The sequence below is a fragment of the Plutella xylostella genome, chromosome 31 (genome assembly GCF_932276165.1).
Source record: "Plutella xylostella chromosome 31, ilPluXylo3.1, whole genome shotgun sequence".
Taxonomy (NCBI): Eukaryota; Metazoa; Arthropoda; class Insecta; order Lepidoptera; family Plutellidae; genus Plutella; species Plutella xylostella.
In genome coordinates, this window is record NC_064011.1 from 4,246,493 (window position 1) to 4,266,482 (window position 19,990).

At 38.5% G+C, this 19,990-nt stretch overlaps 1 protein-coding gene across 1 annotated transcript; it reads right to left on the reverse strand.

The window, feature by feature from the left end:
• Positions 1-1,003: 1,003 nt before the first annotated feature.
• LOC105387151 (lysophosphatidylserine lipase ABHD12) lies at positions 1,004-19,760 on the reverse strand. Its single transcript, XM_048632282.1, has 10 exons — positions 19,285-19,760; positions 18,484-18,602; positions 14,149-14,262; positions 5,878-6,015; positions 5,201-5,293; positions 4,732-4,869; positions 3,160-3,317; positions 2,419-2,586; positions 1,787-1,914; positions 1,004-1,104 (listed from the first exon to the last, which is right to left on the reverse strand). The coding sequence occupies exons 1-10, from the start codon at positions 19,332-19,334 to the stop codon at positions 1,080-1,082; spliced, it is 1,131 nt and encodes a 376-aa protein (XP_048488239.1). The 5' UTR covers positions 19,335-19,760; the 3' UTR covers positions 1,004-1,079.
• Positions 19,761-19,990: the final 230 nt, after the last annotated feature.

Here is a 19,990-nt window from a genome sequence, read left to right on the forward strand (position 1 = left end):
ATTTTGAGATCATCTGCATATTCCGTCTATGTCCGAGGCGCGCCCGCGGTGTAAGCGCCAGATAATCATTAATCTGAGGTAGGTAGTTATTTCTTCATGGTGAAGCAGAGCAGATATGAGTCGATAAGTAAATATCAAACAGCCATGAAAGTTTTCATTTTCTCTATTATTTTGTGGCTACTGCTGTACTACCCACCCAGTATCTATCTATCATTCATAGAAAAAAAATGATTGGATTTTACAATTCGGTTTTTATAATTTTATGTTAACTAGTTTAATAAAACTTATTTGATTGTTCGGAATAATAATTTCTATTTTCATACTTTTTGAAGAAAAGAAAATAAAAAAAAATCGTAATATTAAATACTTATACAGTGTGTTGTTTTTCGGACCTGACAAACTTTAAGGGTTTCTACGAGTAATATCATCGAGAAAAAACCCCCATATGTGGGGCTCTAAGTAACTTAAATTAGATTTTCTTCTTCGTTTAGAAAATCATCTCGAGATTTAAACGCCTTACGGACATGAAATAAAATGCCGCAAAAAGTCATCTCTATTCATTTACAATATTCACAACTGCTTAAAAGTTATATAAAAAAAGTTCAAAGCAACTTTAAAATGGCCGCCATTTCTAGAATATTGAGATTTGACCCCACATATGGGGGTTTTTTCTCGATGAAATTACATGTAGAATCCACCCTTAAAGTTTGTTGGGTCCGAAAAACAACACACTGTATAAGTCACAGTACCTATCACTGGTTAGGCATCATCATCATTCATCATCACTGAACAAATCGTAACGAATAACGGGAGAACAGTTGGGAATTTTCTAGTTTATGTTCCCATCCAGTTACAGGGGCTGGTTTGGAATTCAGAAATAAATCATTCCCAACGAGTAACACTCCCATCGAGTAACACTGTGACTAGATGGCACACTTTTCATGAAGAATTCCCAACTGTATACAGTGTGACAGGTTTGATGTGTGACTCGATGGGAACAAAGGTAATAGTGTAATTAATTTCTTTGTTCCTGTAATTGTGATTATTTCTTCACAGTTTTTGAGTATTTTTGTGCAGTTTCAGTGAATCAAAGCAGTGAAGTTCCTGAAACAAAATTAAGTATACCATTAGTTAAACATACAAGTAGTGTATGTGGCGTATAGGACAGTCTGCAATGCTAAGAATTAAATAGCAAACTGTCTTTTTGAATTTAGAAGTCAAACCTACGCGACGTTTTAGAGGGTCCGTTTAAAAAACGTTTATACAGGGTGTTTCAAAGGGGGTAACTTAAGCCGACCTTATGGAAATAAAATCAGAATGACAAAATAAAAAAAAAAAAACATTTTCCATAGAATATTTGTTGGTCACTTCACTTTTTACTATGAAAAATGTTGGTTTTTTTCGCTAACTTTGTCATTCTGATTTCATTTCCGGTCTTACATACATAATTATAACATGTTGCACACGTTGGTTTCGGCTTAAGTTACCCTCTTTGCAAAAGCCTGTATAGAATTAATGTATTCAGTAGTTCATGTTCGGAATGGAAAAGTTGTTCAGAATGACCACCTTCGGCCTAGTACCTTAGTACTATACCAATTTTAAGTGTCGAGTGATGATTATTATTATTAAGCTCACCTAGCTGATGATCATCAACATAATGATCAAGACCCATCAAGTCCCCACTTCTGGGGCACGGGTCTCCTTCCAATGAAGGAAGGGTTTTAGGCCTAGTCCACCACGCTGGCCTAGTGCGGGTTGGTGATGGTAATCAAATAAGTAAGCTCACCTAAAAACCTCCTCCAAGTTGTCGGCATCACATATGTACTTGTGTCCGAGGCTCTGCGACTCATCAAACGCGTGCATCACGACGGGCGCGCCGCCGCTTGAGCGAGACTTGAGCACGTCGTCGTAGAGCTGAGGAAATTAGAGGAAATTAGAGGATGTTTGGGGAAATTAGAGGAAATATGCTAATATTGGGTTACGAAGGGGGGACGCCGCTTGCTCGAGACTTGAGCACGTCGTCGTAGAGCTGAGGAATGTAGAGAATTCGTGAGGAAATATGTAAATATTGAGAAAGTATGAAAGTATTGAGGAAGTAAGAGGAAATCAGCGGATATTTTTACCTGTACTCCCACTTCAAAAGGCACAATCGTATCGTCCCTGGCGTGCAGTATGAGCACTGGTAGGGTCTTCACTCGACTCAGGTACTCGTCTGAACGGGACGTGTGTTGGGGGGCCACTTATATGACTATTTATGTCGTTGTAGTTCAAATAAGCTAAAGAAGAATGTAGAGGAAACTTGAGGAACTCAGAGGAAATCATCAAAAAGTTTACAAAAACGTACTTGGATCCAAATTTTGGTAGTAATCATGATTTTGAGCCGGAGGAAACTTGAGGAACTTAGAGGAAATTCCTTACCTGAACGCCAACTTCAAAAGGCACAATAGTATCATCTCTAGCATGCAGTATAAGCACTGGTAGGGTCTTCACTCGGCTCAGGTACTCGTCTGAACGGAACGTGTGTTGTGGCGCCACGCGGAACGGAGCCACGAATGTTAGGTCGAAGTAGGGCAGCCAGTTTACCAGCTAAGGGAGGAAAGAAAGAAAAACATATGATTGGTGGGAAAATTACACAAACACATTAATATTTTCAGAAGGCTTACTAGAGTTTCGCTAATTGCAAAGAATCATAACTTATTTTTTTAGGGTTTTTTTCAAAACTGCTTGGTAGCTTTGTGTGTCATGTTAATTGCATTTTTGATAACGTAATATAAATAGTACCAAGAGTCTACAAGCGTTTTTGGATTAACTTCTAGATCCTAGGTATGACCACAACCGACTATTTATGGGACAGGTAATTTGGCAGATATTAGGTTCTTATGACAAAAATAGTATTTTCATAAAATAATATTTTTGACTAACTCTTAGATGTGCGCGTTGCACTGTTGGAGTCAGTACGTTTTATTTTCGTACGTTCGGTCTTTTGTCATGTGCACCCTAATGTAGATAAATCTAGATGTTGCAGTATAGAAAACCCTTAGATCAGTTAGTTTATGTCTGTATTATGTATGTATTCCCATGTTTTTGTTCCCATGTGCCAGTAAATACCATTTTCTTTGATTTGATTTAATTTGAACTAATTAAAACAACAAAACTCACAGAAACCCTAGCAGCCGGATGGTGCTTCACCTCATCAGCCAGGTTGTTGAACGGCGCCTCCAGCACCAGCGCCTGGGGCAGCGGCAGCGGCGGCCGGCCCAGCAGACGGCGGGATAACACGTCTAGGTTGCCTAGGAGATGTGATGTTATTCCTGTACCTGTATAGAGAAAACGACAGGTTTTTGAACCGACAACTTTCTTAGGAAGCTGTAAAGTAGACAAAATTTGCCACAGAACGGTATTAAAAATTACTCTGTAGATCAAATAGTTTTTGAAATAAAGGCTTTCAAAGTTCATCGTGTATAGCACAAGATAGCTCGTCTAAGTTGCCTAGGAGGTGCGAGGTTATTCCTGTGCCTGGGTGGAGAAATGGTTCGTTTTTATAAAGTAGATTAAATGAGCTATAATGTGGTGCAAAAATTATGTATGTAAGTAAGGAAAATAGTTTCCGAGATAGAGCCTTTCATAGTTCATAATTATTAAAGTGCATAGATTATAGTCTAGGTTGCCTAAGAGATGCGTGGTTATTCCTGTGCCTGAGTGGAGAAAGAGAAAACTTTCTTAGGAGGCTGTAAAGTAGACTAAATGAGCAATATTATGGTGGTAAAATTGTCTCTGTAAAGCAAATAGTTTCCGAGATAGAGTCTTTCAAAGTTAATCGTGTATAACACAAGAGGATGAGGCAGCGTCGGCCGAGCAGGCAACGCGATAGCACGTCTAGGTAAGAAAACAAGTGGCTTTGAAAATCTTTCGTAGGACGCCTTAAAGATGAGAAAATTTGGGACAGAACGGTAGGTACTAAAATTATCACTGTAGATAAAACAGTTTCTGAAATAAAAGCTTTCCAAGTTAATCGTGTATAACACGAGGTTGAGTTTGTCATCAGGCGACGCGATAGCACGTCTAGGTTGCCTAGGAGATGCGAGGTTATTCCTGTGCCTGTACAAATGGAGAAACTTTCTTAGGACGCCGTAAAGTAGACTAAATTAGCAATAATGTGGTGTTAAAATTGACTTTATAGACCAAATAGTTTCTGGGATAGAGCCTTTCAAAGTTCACAGTGTTTTGACTATCCGAAGGGCCAATAAGACCCCGAATAGGCAAGGTTATTCCTGTGCCTGTAAAGAGAAAACGACAGGTTTTTGAAAAACTTTCTTAGGATGCCATAGAGTTGAGAAAATTTGGGACAGAACGGTACTAACATTATCTCTGTAGATCAAATAGTTTTTGAAATAAAGGCTTTCAAAGTTCATCGTGTATAACAAAAGAAGTTGAGTTTGTGAGCAGACGACGCGATAGCACGTCTAGGTTGCCTAGGAGGTGCGGTGCGAGGTTATTGGCTGGGTGAGAAAATTATTTAATTAACAATTGATAGAAGACATAAAGGATAATTCGAGTATTTTGACTCTAACCCTTTAAACAGCGTTTAAAAAAAGTTTTGATGATTGGATAAATGTTAAAGGTTATCTTTGAAAGTTATCAAATAGATTTGGATAAATGACAATAATTTTGTGTTTTATTGATCTTTTCCCGATACTTTCTACTCAGAGTATTATCACAATAAATATATACCTAATGAATGTCCCCACACATAGACGGGCGGCGGGACTCGACCGCGGGACAACGCGTTCAGAAGCCACTCGTACACCATCAGAGCGTCTTCCACCACTCCCAGCTCACTCGGATACACGTTTGTGGAGTCTCCGTAGCCTGGGGATAGAGGAAATGCTATAATATTTATCTTCACCAGAAGCAAACTATCACATAAAATGGAGATTCCTAAACATAAAACGGCAAATTTTAAAGGATGATTCAAACATGCAGCGTCAAAATGATGGAACAACATACCACCACCATTGCATAAGTTCATGCTCTAACTACCTATCAGCGCGGAGTGCGCGAGAGTACAAGTCATATATTCCAGTGACAGAATGAATGCGAATAGCGCAAATGTCAAGTTCGCGGTGTCGGTTCTATACGCTAGCAATATTAGTTCAATGGGTATGTAAAACTCTTAAAATCAATCTCAACAAATGAATACCTCTGTAGTCGAAAGCAATGATGTGGAACTCCATCTTCTTCAAAAACTTGTACATTTTGATTCTGTGTGCGGCGCCTCGCGAGTTTGAGTTTCCTGAAATACAAGTAGATACATATACATTTTAGATAAATTACATCAGAATTCTGTCTTCTATGCTAGTCTATGCTCTGTGGGGGTGTAAGTGCCTGGCTCTTGAATGGAACCTTTGTGCATATCCCCAGGGTCTAAACTGCCTTCCTAAGCTTCGGCCATGTTTCTACAACGCGGGTCTATTGCTGGTTGGTGGTTTTACTACGGGTAGTGCAGGTTTCCTCACGATGTTTTCCGTCACCGTAAGAGCACATGGTATAATAATATTGTACTTGAATTTCTTATTTCTAGAGAATTAATTGGTACTATGACAGGATTTCTATCAACCACGGTCACGCATAAAGACATATTCTATTATATATATGAAATAATTTTTTTTCTTCTATATGCATTAATAAATTGTTTTTGTGTCGAATAAAGTTTTTCTATTCTATTCTAAATTGTATGTACTTAATACTTATTATGATTTTTATTACTTATGTTAGTTTTGTACTTTTTATTGTTATGTTGCGATTCGACTGGTGTTGGACACCGAATAAAGAATCTTTATCTTTGATCTAAAGATACGTAGTTCCTACCATACATACCATGACAATACAGCACTATCGGCGTCTTGGAGTTGACAAGTTCATCGTCCAACATTCGATGCAATTCTTCTTTGTCCGTTCTCTCGAAGGCCTCGCTCAGTCTGTCGTGGACCGTCTGTGGCAGGATGTGCCATACTCCTGGAAAATATTAATACTATAATGTATAGGATGTTAGTTTATCAGTGACGTGGTTGTTGCCAGGTTCTATTCTATTCTGAGAGGGGGCGAAGTTCTTGTACGTGGCTCTCTCGAATGGTACCTTTGTACCCCCTTAATTTCAGCTCAGCCAGCCTAGCTCCCGAGTAAACTGGAGCAGCAAGCCTGGGTGTAGCAATGTTGCCAGGTTAATTTACCCCACAGATTAAGGAGAAGAATATTATGTGCTCGCCCATACAAAAAAAGAAAACGTTTTTCCACTTCTAAATATCATCCATGCTCCATGTTTTTTTTGAAAACGCTCTTCTAAATGGCAACCTAATCCTTTCACCACGGTGACCAAATAATAATAAATAATAAAATATGTGGGGACATCTCACACACGGCCATCCGACCCCAAGCTAGGCAGAACCTGTGTTATGGGTGTCGGACAGCTGATATATCTACACAAATACATAGATAGATAGATACTAAATATAAATATCAACACCCAAGACCCGAGTACAAATATCTGTCTTTAAACAAATATCTGCCCCAGCCGGGAATCGAACCCGGGACCATCGGCTCAGTAGTCAGGTCACTAACCACTACGCCATTCGGTCGTCATTTAAATTTAGTGTTTGTCATCGATACGTTAAGATGAATTACAGGAACTACTGTTCCACTTCAAAATGTCTCATAAAGATCCACTGACAACCTTATAATACCATATTGGAGTTCTGGTAAATAGGCAAGTAAACATTTTTTAAGTGCTAATTAAAATGACCTTTGAAACGAGCTAAATTTTAAACAAATTATCATAGCTGCATTCTTGTAAAAACGTGACCTACTATAAAACATTATCAAGTCAACTCACTCTTATTAACCTATACTCAGAATTCCTATAGATACTAAACAGCATTGTTTACATATGTGATTCATTATGTAAATAAATAATCTATTAGGTAATGCATGTCGAGACGGCTGCTATGCACGTTTATAACACGTGGGGTCCAAGGTAACGGGAAATCCATATAATAGACATAACATCAATACTCTCGTCTTTTATTAATGAACTTCTTAGGGGTAGGCAGAGTTGCATTATGTACCCAATTTTCATCAATGCATCTATGGCCGTATCCATGATATTGCTATGCTACGTTGCCGTTGATTTTGATAACTGATATACATAATATAATCGTTGGTCATTCATGTGTGGCTACAAGAGTAAACTCATCCATTTTCATGGCACTGTGGTCGAATTTCGACTGGGACTTCAACCTCATAATGATTGCGATTCTGAAGGGACCGATTTTAAATTTGCAAAGTCAAAATTGTTCGTAATTCGACTTTATAATTATTGATTGCTCAATTTTTATGTTACAGATTAAAGATTTGACAGCACTAAAATTAAATTTTGTGCCTTCAGAATCGCTACTAATGTGCAGCTATTTGTCCATCTTACTACAGTGCCACAAACTTATCTGTTCCGGTGACAGCTCACGTAAATGTGTAATATTTGTTCATTCTATAAGATTTTAAGTTTGCCAGTAGTGGTAATTCGCTATTGTGGTTTCAATAAACCCATCTAATCTATATCAATATATGATTCATTAGTAAATAATGAGATATGGACCAATTTAGTTAACTGTCACCGGAACAGATAAGTTTGTCGGTCTATAATGGTTTTTTGACGTTTGTCTGGTAAGTAGGGCAAAACACCCAGTAACTGACCACCTTAAGGGAGTTGTTCCAGTAATTTATCTGTAGCGGGCTCAATTCTTATCGCTTATTAAATCCGATTTTTGTTTTAGAAACTAGAATAACAGAGCTACATTCCTGAGTAAATAGCAAACATGTAGAAGTTACTCATTTTTTTATATATTTTTGCAAACAAAAAGTAGTGATTTTCCCAGTAACTGACCACTAAAATCTAGTAACTGACCACACTCGATGCCAGTAACTGACCACCAATTTAAAATGGTTTAAAAATGGAATTATGATTAAATCTTATTATTATTTATTTATTTGATTACTTCATGTAATAGTACCGATCCTCTGGTTTCTTTTAATGTGTGACACATCACTTTTGCTCAAGGTTTCTTAACTGAAAAGTGCATTAAATTAATTAATCAGATTAATGCATAATTTAAATGATATCTTATCCTAATAATCAACCATTTATTTATTAAAAACACAAGTTTATGCATTTTTGTTAAATACTAAAAACAAAGGAATAAACACACATGCACATAGTGAACACAGATTTTAAATTTACAGCTTTCAGGGAGCTTAAGTGGCCCCAATGTAGTACCTTCAGATAAGTCACAGAAAGGGCGATTTTGTTTGTCCGGAACAAGCCAGGATCAGTGGGACAGGCCCATGAAGCATTAATGGTGCCAGAAACGAGCATTTTCTTAAATATAAAGTAGCGAATTCAAGCGCTAAAGCCGGTCTTTTCCATATTCGGTATCAACTGATGAGGAGGAGGAATCGTGGCGGATTGTATTGTCGGCCTGGGAAAACATAAATTCCCCGCCGGAAAAGTAGGCCCTTTCCCCGCCGGTCTTTTCAAGGATGTAGGACCAGAGACAGATGGTTTTCATTATTGCTGAAACCCCACCCAGAGACTTTCAGAGCGGCTAAAAGAGTCATTGAGGCTAGCCATTGTAATTATGACCGAATCAGATATTGGGGGTTAGTTTTTCAGGATACAAAGATGGATGCCTTGACGAACGGGATTTCAATGACTTTGTTGAGGATTCAACTGGAATATTTGGGATGCTGTTGAAACGTGCTTTCGTAGGTAAGTATTTGGCCAAAGACAGGAGTAGTCATTTCTACAAGGGAGACAGGGAATCTTTGCCTCGTTGAAGAGGCTTCACTGAAGCAGAAAATCGCTGTACTTTCTGTATTTTCCGCTGCTGGACTAATGTGTCTGCCAATGATTGTATAGCGTTGCCAGTGGATTTCGGATAGTTGTGGTATCGGTTCCAAATGGCTGGGGTGTTGGTCGTGGTAACAACTTATAGAAGAATGCCCCATTTCTTGTGTGCCAATTTTACCGTTCTGTTTGAAATCCGCTGGCCGTTCATAGTGCCATTGAAGGGCGTGTTGGTGCACCGGCTAAGGGTAAATAAATAAATAAATAAATATGTGGGGACATCTCACACACGGCCATCCGACCCCAAGCTAGGCAGAACCTGTGTTATTGGTGTCGGACAGCTGATATATCTACACAAATACATAGATAGATAGATACTAAATATAAATATCAACACCCAAGACCCGAGTACAAATATCTGTCTTTAAACAAATATCTGCCCCAGCCGGGAATCGAACCCGGGACCTTCGGCATAGCAGTCAGGGCCACTAACCACTACGCCATTCGACCGACCTAGGGTGCTAGCATTGTAGTGATGCTTACTCTTTCCTATTTTGCTGAAGTGGCTTTGCCTGTCTTTGGACAAATGTGGAGGCGCGTTTCGTCGGTAACGTATATTCGGGTTGGGTCATTAATAGCGTCATTGAGGTCTGCTCACCAAGTGCTTTTGTGCTCGAGGAACCAATTTCATCTGGTTCACAAGCGCTGGCATTGGTTAGGTACGCCTTCAGCTGTTCTGAAGATAGCATTTGAGTATCTTTTCATAGAGTGAGATGGTGAAAGCCATTTGTCTCCTGGTCTTGCATTCTTGAAGGGACTGCTGCAAGGATTATCTTTAAGGAAAAATTGTGACATCTGTCTTTATCCTGGAGAATCCACATTATCCTAGGCTGATAGTATGCTCTACTAGCGTTTTTATCTTCCTGATCAGCTAATACCGAATCTGGAACAAACTTGGACTTTGTGTTTGAATTCCCTATATTTTAACATGTGCTTGCATGTCACCCTGAATTATTTTGGAATGTCTTGTTGATCCTAGTTTGTCTCAGACAAGTGGAATTGCCTTTTCTATACTTTTTTTGCTATCTTGGCGCTTCTTCATCTCGCTGAAAGCTGTAAAAATATATCATATATAATAATACCAGTAACTGACCACCAATTTACCCAATAACTGACCACCTATGTCAGTAAATGGAAGGAGTAAAGATAGAATGCTCATATTTTGACACAAGAAAATGGCACATATGAGCTTTAATATTACGTTCTTATTTTGCCTAAATTCAGCTTCAACCAAAAATCCCAATAACCGACATAGGTGGTCAGTTATTGGAAAATCGCTGTTTTGTCGTCCAGTAACTGTCCACCCCATGAAAAACAATCAAACGGGAAATAACAAGCTGAATCTTATCAAAAACGTAATCAAAAAATCAAATCAAAATCAAAATCAAAATCGTTTATTGTTCAATTATATCAATCGTACAAGTTGCAAGGGCCCCTGTACTAGGTGACAAACCTGTGTTACTGGGTACCCCGCCCATCCCTACATGACAACCATTTTATAATTGAACATTTTTACATAGGTACTTATTTCTAATTAAATGGTGTAAAGTACAGTACAGTATTACAAAGTTAGTAGGTATACTTAAACAAACAAAGGCTGGAAACAAATAATGACACATTTACAGGTAGGTATTATTATGTTCTTAATAAGTGTGTGTGTGTGTGTGTGTGTGTGTGTGTGTGTGTGTGTGTGTGTGTGTGTGTGTGTGTGTGTCGTGAGTGAGTGTATGTCAGTTACTTACTAAAGAAATTAGAAAATGTAAGCAGTAATTATTTACTAAAGTATTTAATTGACAAGTATAGACTCAGTATCATCATAATTCATCTTTAAGAGGATTGATGTAAGTTTACGCTTAACCTCAGGCATAGTTAAAGGATAAATCGGGCTTATTCGGTTAACCTTATTATAAAGGGAAGATGATAATGTAGGAAATTGTTTTTTTGCGAATTCGGTATTACATTTAGCTACTTGGCAAACAATGTCGTTCCTTCGTTTTAGCATATGACTGGGGTTAAATAGTAAAGTAGAGTGTTTTTTCAGCAAAGCTCTTAATATATACGTCTGTCGGGTTGTTAGGATATCAAGAGACGTGTGCAGTTCAAAAGTAGAAAATCTAATGGGCTTAAAAAACATAACCTTCAGTATACATCTTTGGGCTCTCTCTAATGTTATCAAATGAGTTTTTGCAGCACCGCCCCAGGCTGGAATACAATAGCTTAGTACAGAGTGTGCCAGAGCTTTATATGTAGAAATAAGCAAATCTTTGTGAGCCACGTGTCTAAGCTTTATAAAAACCCAAATAAGTTTTCTTAATCGGTCTACAGTTAGATGTATGTGATGGTTCCAGGCAAGGTGCTGGTCAATAATTACCCCAAGATATTTAATTTTATTGACTTGGTCTATTTCTTGGCAAGTGCAGCTTAGAGAACGAGGGTTATTGCAGGCATGGACTTTCAAAACAAATTTCTTAGGAAGGGATCTTTGACTTATTGAGAATGGAAGGCATTTGGTCTTATTAACGTTTAAAGTTAGGAGATTTGTTCTAAGCCAGTCAGAAATATGCTTAATACCTTCTTCTGCCACAGTTTTTAAGGTTGCCCAAGTTTTGGAATGAAAGATGAGAGCAGTGTCATCTGCATATGAGAAAATTTTACAGTTTGGGAGGACATGGTTGCAAAGATCATTCACGTAAATAAGAAAGAGTGTTGGACCGAGAACACTACCTTGTGGCACTCCAAAACTTATATTACTTGATGTACTTACGCTTTCCCCAAGCTTCACCTGCTGCTGTCTATTAGTGAGGTAGTCTTTAATCAGTGAATGGGGTAATCCCCTAATTCCATAGGTATATAATTTGTCTAAGAGAATGGAAACAGAGACAGTATCGAATGCTTTCGCCAGGTCTAAGAAGACCCCGGCACATTTTTCGCGACTGTCCAAACGCTGGGTTATTTCCTGTGTCATGTTTAAAACCGCATCTTCTGTAGACACACCAGTTCTAAAACCATATTGGTTTTTTGATATTAAGTGGTTGTCAGCCAGGAATTTTTTAAGACGGTTGTTGATAAGTTTTTCCATTATTTTAGACAGAACAGGCAGAACCGATATTGGCCGGTAATTATCAACGCTGTCCCTGCTTCCACCTTTATGTACGGGAGTTACGATAGCCATCTTAAATACGGTAGGGAATATACCCTTTTCGAAACAAAGATTAAAAATGTAGCAAATTACAGGTATTAGTATGTACTTAGATAATTTTATAAATTTTGTTGTTATATGGTCCCAACCAGGGGCAGAGCTGTTAGGAAGGTTTGTAATAATATCATTTATTTCTAAAGCATCGGTATCAAGCAGAGCAAAAGAAGTCACGGGGGAAGGTGCCATGAATGAAGAAGGATTTAGTGGTGGGGGTTGAGACTTTGCCAATGTTTCTGCTAATTGTTTACCTATATTTGAGAAGTGTTTGTTAATAAGGTTGGCCGATTCAACAGGGGAAGAAGAAATAGTTGTAAGATCACGTATGTCGTTAGATTTTTGTTTCTGGATATTACAGATTGTCTTAATAGTGTCCCATAATACTTTTGGATTTTTTGTGGCCGAGTTCAGTTTATTTCTTTCGTAAATTATTTTAAGATTCTTAACAAGTTTAGTACAGTAGTTCCTGTATCTTGTATATGTGATTTTTATAATATCATTGTGAGGATTCTTTTTTACTTTTCCATGTAGTTTGTCTCGATTACGGAGACAACGTAGAACGCCAGTAGTGATCCATGGTTGTAGGCAGCGTTTTCGTATAGGTATCTTAGTTATGTGTTGGTTATTTTTTATAGCTACGGTTATAGTGTTAACTAGTGTATCAGCTGCACTATTTGGATCTGTAATTTCTAATATTGCTGACAGTCTAGGCTTTATGTCGTCCAACGCTTTATTATAGTTAGTTGTTATTTTAGTTTTATAATTTTTAAGACGTGTCGGGTGAGATCTAATAAATCAATGGTAATCTTTATAATTAAATCTATATAATATATGTGGCGGACTCCTAGCCACTAGTTCAGACGAAGATCAACAGATGGCGCTCGGGACGCAATATAGAGAAGATGTATGGGAACTACGCAAATTACTATGAAAATCCTCCCTTTGCATGGGGATGCTCCAACACCTCCAGCATCTCCATACTGGTGACCCCGTGAAGAACATCAGCGCAGCCTTCTGAAGACCCGCAGAGCAGCCTCCACGCCATCTTCCATCGACTTTCTCTCCTCACCTCAACAGCCGTGCAGCAGAACTCTCAGCAAGCAGCCCCTGGAGCCAACCAGCCAGCATCCGGTCTCAAAGGGCATCATGACCACCAGCATGCAGCGAACGCGCAGGCCTGGTCACACCCTCGACCCACACCAGCAACTTGGCACAGCACCACTGCACTTCGGCCGGTCAACAAGCAGAGCCATCCTCTCCTGGTCGACGCAGCACTCTGCCACCATGCTCCACTGCAGGCTCATCCCGACTCACCGTGGACATCGCCACTGCAGCATCACCCCGACTCACTGGGGACTCCTCACCGCACTCACAGTCCCGACTCACTGCGGACTACGCGGCACTGGCTGGCAATCAAGACTCTCGGCTGCACTGAAGACTATCGCCCTCCGGTCTCGGTGGGGGAGTGATGTGGCGGACTCCTAGCCACTAGTTCAGACGAAGATCAACAGATGGCGCTCGGGACGCAATACAGAGAAGATGTATGGGAACTACGCAAATTACTATGAAAATCCTCCCTTTGCATGGGGATGCTCCAACACCTCCAGCATCTCCATATATAATTTTTACTTTCAATGATTTCAATTTTTTTCATGGTAAATTTTACGATCAAAAAATTCACTTACCTTAACAAATACGTTAGTCACAACTGCAATTTACTCGGTTCGCGCGCCAACTGAACTTTTTCGATCGCTCACTATCCATCTGCTGGCGGCTGGCAAAATCTTTTGTATCAGTAATGCTCTCAATGAACCACAAAATAGACTGGATGTTCACTAGATGGCCCTGCTTGGCTATATTTCTTATTTATTGGAGTTGAAGAGGAAGGTGGTCAGTTACTGGCACATGGTCAGTTACTGGGTGTTTTGCCCTAATTTCGAATGTCAAAAACGCATTATATCACAATTGACAAACTATATTATAAGTGTAGACTCACCCAATTTGATGGCGCAGTGGTCGATCTTCGACTGGAACTCGACTCTCAAGTTGCGAGCGCCATCGATGCCGCTTGACGACGGGTCCTCGTGGTCTATGCGTAGTGGCCATTGCACTGGAAATTTACATAAAATATCGTTAGTTACATGGAAGTAGAAAAAAAGCGGAATGAAGCGGATTAAAAACTGAGGCACAACAATGGCGGTGACATGAGAATGTGTGGGTGCGTAGGACTGACTTTGAGTGTGAATGTGTGTGTGTCGACTCGTCGTAACATGAAATTTGGACTTACTTATGGTGCCTCAATTTTTAGTTAGCGAGCTTCTTTTCGCCTTTTTTTCTACTTCGATGGTTAGTTGTATTGCAAAGAAGAAAGTGCGTCTTGCCAGTGATGACGTATGGTGCAGATTCATGGACACTGACGGTAGGAGTGGTCCACCGATTTAAAGTCGCTCAGCGTGCTATGGAAAGAGCTATTCTTGGGATTTCTCTGATGGATCGTATCAGAATGGATGTTGCCCGTCAGAAGACTAAGGCCCGGGTCTCCTATTTACTCCGTAGGTCGCGTCAAGTGTCACCGCCGTAGGCCGCGTCACGATACTCACTACGTCTACGCGCCAACGTCGGCGTGTGAGGGAGACCGCATCAGTACATTTCTATAGTGAGCATCGTGACGCGGCCTACGGCGTGACGCTGGACGCGACCTGCGGCGTAAATAGGAGACCCAGGCCTAAGGTTACCGACATAGCTGTCAAAATGTGCAAGCTGAAGTGGGAATGGGCTGGTCACATCTGTTGAAGAACCGATAACCGTTGGGGTAAACTCTGAGTTCTCGAGTGGAGACCATGTCTAGGCAAACGTAGTATAGGACGCCCTCCAGCTAGATGGGGTGGTACAAAAGGAGAATGGTAATGATTGGATGCGGAAAGCTATAGATCGCATCCATTGGCGTGCTTTGGGAGAGGCCTGCGTACATCAGTAGACTGCTATAGGCTGTTGATGACGATCGTTAGTAAGTTGTATGAGAGGGAGATCACCCCCCTACATTTAGTCCTTCGAGCCCACTTAACGAGTGAGAAAGAGAGAGAAGAAAATGCAAGAAAATGCAAGTCAAAGCTCACAGGAAAAGCTAGTAGATACGTAGATAGACGTTTACTACAAAAATATAACTGCAATATTTCAGTGTACCAGTAAACAAAAGAGGTGAGTACGTTGAGGTAGATTCGTATTGTTATTTTCCACGGTAAGGTCGAAGTTCGATTGACGCACACGATAACGATAAGGGCTATTTTAAGTACGCAAACTTCAAGAAAGCAGTCCTTAATGACGTATTATTATCTTGTGCATTATATTATTTATTGGTCACTTGGCACAGTGAACTAGTATATAATGTAATTTATGTAATGGTTCTATTGTTGAATGTATTGACGTCAACGTTAGTAGTAAGAATAGTAGATAAAGGGACTATTTTGATCGATTTCTACGAAATAGTAAGCAGTACCTAGTTATGTTATGTTATAGATATTGGAGCCATCAATTTCAGATGTAGGTGGAATTTATCAGTGGACGAAGGCACATAATGGTTTCTCATGTCCTAAACATACCATATTTAAAGAAAGACCATGTTCAACGGCTGCATAAGACGGGCTTGATATCTGTTTTAGGTTAGTAAGTATGTACCTTTTTAATTAAAATCAGTTTGGTTTGGGTAGATATTTTATTTAAATTGTGTTCGGTTTTTCGCTATCTATGTGTTGTTCCACACCTTCCACACCTTTCGATCCTGCACGTATAGAAGATACACGTTGTGGAAGATAAAAGGAAAGGCTTTTGCCCAGCAGTGTGAAAACAAGTAGACAGTAAAAAAACAAAAAAAAATGTTGTGTTGTTAAACAACGTATCATTTCTTATTACCTAATGATCTCATCATAAACTAATATCCTATTTCATATACCAAAAATAGATTTCGTACTTTGTACTCAGTCTAATATTATTCGTAATGGGTGACTGACCGCTCTGCCATGCATAGAGATCATTCCAAAAACATCAAAATTGTAATCCTCAATGACTGTACCAAGTAAAAATTATTGTATTTTGTATGTATTTTAATATGATATAATTATATTTCAGACCAATCTCTCGCAAAGTGGATGCATCAATGCAACTCTGCTTGCACTGCAAAATATAATACATTGTCCACCACCCGCACTAGGCCAGCGTGGTGGACTAGGCCTAAAACCCTTCCTTCATTGGAAAGAGACCCGTGCCCCAGCAGTGGGGACATGATGGGTTGTGATGATTGCACTGACAAATATTGTGCATTCATACACGGCTTGCGCATTTAATGCTATTTTATCTTACAATATCTAAGCAACTCTACTCATTATAGACTATATAAATATTTAAACATCTTTGTACCTTGTCGAAATGTTAATTCAAAAACCGTCAAACACTTCATAGCCGGTTTTTGAAATTAGATTTGTACAAGGCCTAAAAAGTTTACATATTTATAGGTATAATCGAACGTACAACACTTAATACTTTATCAACTGGACCCGGAAGTCAAAGCAGGAAGAACGATCTAGATTCTAGATAACTACATAGCTGTCTGAGACCTATCACGTCTCACAGGTCACTCAGGTGACTCACGTGAAGATTACAAGTCTGGCGATTTGTTACTCACACTTTTATCACGCGGTGAGACCTTTGACTCGAAATGATTCGGTTAATTTACCGATAATTAATCGATAGTGGAAAGTGTAGGTGGATTTGAAATGTACCTACATATTATATTATTATATATTTATACTTATTATATTTTGTGGGGTAATTTTCCATGTGCTGATAGGCTGGGCGATTGATGTCGATTCTGAAGGCACAGCATTTAATTTTTAATTATATTTTAGTAGTGGAAAATTTGTCTTACAGAAACATGCAGAAGTAGGTAAGTGTGTAAGTATTGCCTGTATGTTTTAATATTTGTGGTGACCAATAAAGTTATATTCTATTCTATGTCCCTTGGTATATGCTGTAGGTATATAAAATCGATGGGCGTCCCATTTACTCTTTGCATAAAACGTGTGTACCTACCCTAAAACCGATTTTAAACTATGTAGAACTATATTTAGCCCACGTTTTATAATAATAGAGAGTAGATATTTAAAACAACTTGTTTCGTAAGGCAGTTAGTAACCTGAAAACAAGTTTTATGTCTAACCACCTGAATTCATATTCAGATAAACCATAATTTGATATGTTTATGGTCATATAAGTTTATTATTAGATTACACTACAATATTACAGGTTGTTGTACAATGTTACAAGGTTGTCTTGAAAAAATCGCTTTTAGTGATAAGACCGCCTTTTTTGTACCTATGTGTTTATATTTAAGCTTTGTATAATCTATTCTTGTGTACAAATAAAGAATATTCTATCTATCTATCTATCTCTATTACAGCCAGAATGCATGTAAAAACTCCCATTTAAGTTGATTGTTATCGTGTTGGGAAACAATGCTAATTCAATGCTATTTGTGTCGCAAGTTAAACGGATTTAACTCAGGAATCTCATTTTACAGAGAATAAATAGGTAAACAAATCATTTCATGAGATGAGTGTGCGATGACGTGCAATAACTCCTTTCTCACCAGTGCTATGCTGTGAAATAATGAATATTATTGGTGGATATCAAACACATCCATCGCAGTTTCGCATAGCACATATCTGGTGGAAAAGCACCCTAAAGTTAACACTCATTCTAGAAAATGATTAGTTATGGAAACCCCAAAATTAAGTATTCTTTTTTATGCCGATTCTGAGGTAAAAATTCTAATTTTAGAGCTGTCAAAACATTAATTTCTTTGTTTAGAATTTGATTCCATGAGTGTTCACATAAATTTAATTTTTTACTAGAAAAATTTGTAGTTTGACATGAGAAACTTTGTGAATGAAGAACCTCCGAATCTTTGTCCACCCAACTAACGAGAAATTGTGTTTTACAAAGAAGGGTATAGGAAAGGAAGGGGCTCATTGACTTTGATTCTGAAGGCATGAATTCATTCTAATTTTGGTGCTGTCAAAACTAAAATTCTGCAAACTGTGATTCCGTAAATCTCTTTTTACGGAAACACTTTTAGAGAAAAAAAATTATAAAATATAGCTATATAACATATATTTATAAATAGTTATAAATATATGTTAGAAAAATATAGTTTGAAAACACTAAAATTTTAATTTGTGCCTTCAGACTCGGTATCAATGGCCCCCTTCTTTCCCTGTACCCTATACAACACATTACGTACCCTGCACATTAATGATAAATGAAAAAAACTACTCACCAAAGTTCCCAAAGATGAGGCTCCGCTGGAATATCTTGGAGTACTTGAAGACGAGCGGCACCACCACCACGTGCACTGCCAGCACGGCTGCTGCCATGTACGCGCCGAGGAGGAGGATGCTGGGGGTGACAACAACATGTATAATAAACTGAGGGGCATAAAATTTTTGCATCTGCCACTGACGTTCCATATTATATCACTGGAACTTTTTCATTGATAGTTACAGTATAATTGAATATTAATTAATTTAATTAACAAAGTATTGTAAAATTTTATGTTGAATAAATATTGAATCTTGTTATAAGTAAAGACTTCTTATTATTGATAAACAACAACAAAAAAACCTTTAACTTTTTGAGACCCACATCTAACAGTGGACTGCTGTAGATGCACTGTGGAGAAGAAGAAGGGATTTAAGTCCAAGTTGCCATTTTCATGAGACCCTTTTTACAACCTTTTACAACAAAGCAAAACTTGCAAAAAATGTGAGTACCTAGTATATTAAAAAAACATAATTTTCAAGATCTGACTCTGGTCAGATATATGTCTAGTTTAAAGTATGATATTATAAGCATGCTACTCTAGTTTAGGTACATAAGACTTTCCTGTTTGAGGATCTAGTTTAGTTACCTAATACATTTAATTAAATATTGTTGCTATGCAGCAAAAAACTATTTAATCAAAAAACAAGGCATTTTCCTGTGTTTTTAAAGATGAAAGAGTGCGAAAACTGAAGAAGTATCATCTGTATCATATTGTTAATTATTTTTGGCATGATAATCATGTAAAAAATATACTTACACCAAAGTGTACAGAGGAACTGTGATAAATGCACCGTGTATTCTTCCCATGATGAGTTTTAATAGGAAATTGATGGCACAAAAAATAAATACACTAAAACAATTTTAAAATCACTGTGATGTTACCAAAAAATAGATATAAGTGACGAAATTATGCACGTCCGGACGTTCGCCGACCGGTGTGCGAATACGGACTAACTAATGCAATAAAATTACAATAAAATCAGGTTTTGAGGACGAATTTAGAAGTGAAATTCAAATTTTGTTACACAAAAATGAAAGTGACTATTCGATTGTCGGTTCTACCCGGCGACTCCGGTGTATAGTCATTATCTGATAATGACCGGCACTGAATTGAGATTAAATTAATTTGTATAAATGGATTAATATTAATATTGAAGAAGAAAAACGAGCAAGAAAGGTTTGAAATCAAAATTTGCTGTGTTTGGTTTGCACTCTTGACAGCTGTTTGACAGTGACAGATGGCAATGGCACTGACAGATCGATCGATGCACGATGCAAGTAGTGTTGTACAATAGTAAATTTATATATCGATAGTTAGTAAGCCGCCGGCCGGGTAAGGCCCGGGTCTCCTATTTACTCCGTAGGTCGCGTCAAGTGTCACCGCCGTAGGCCGCGTCACGATACTCACTACATCTATGCGCCAACGTCGGCGTGTGAGGGAGGGAGACCGCATCAGTACATTT

Bases quoted from the DNA above. Each gene is read 5' to 3' on its own strand.
- LOC105387151 (XM_048632282.1), bottom strand. From the start codon at position 19,334: ATGGGAAGAATACACGGTGCATTTATCACAGTTCCTCTGTACACTTTG. The intron at 18,603-19,284 runs GTAAGTATATTT...TGTCACCCCCAG, and splicing joins GTTCCTCTGTACACTTTGGT to CATCCTCCTCCTCGGCGCGT. The intron at 6,016-14,148 runs GTGAGTCTACAC...AATATTTTCCAG, and splicing joins CCACTGCGCCATCAAATTGG to GAGTATGGCACATCCTGCCA.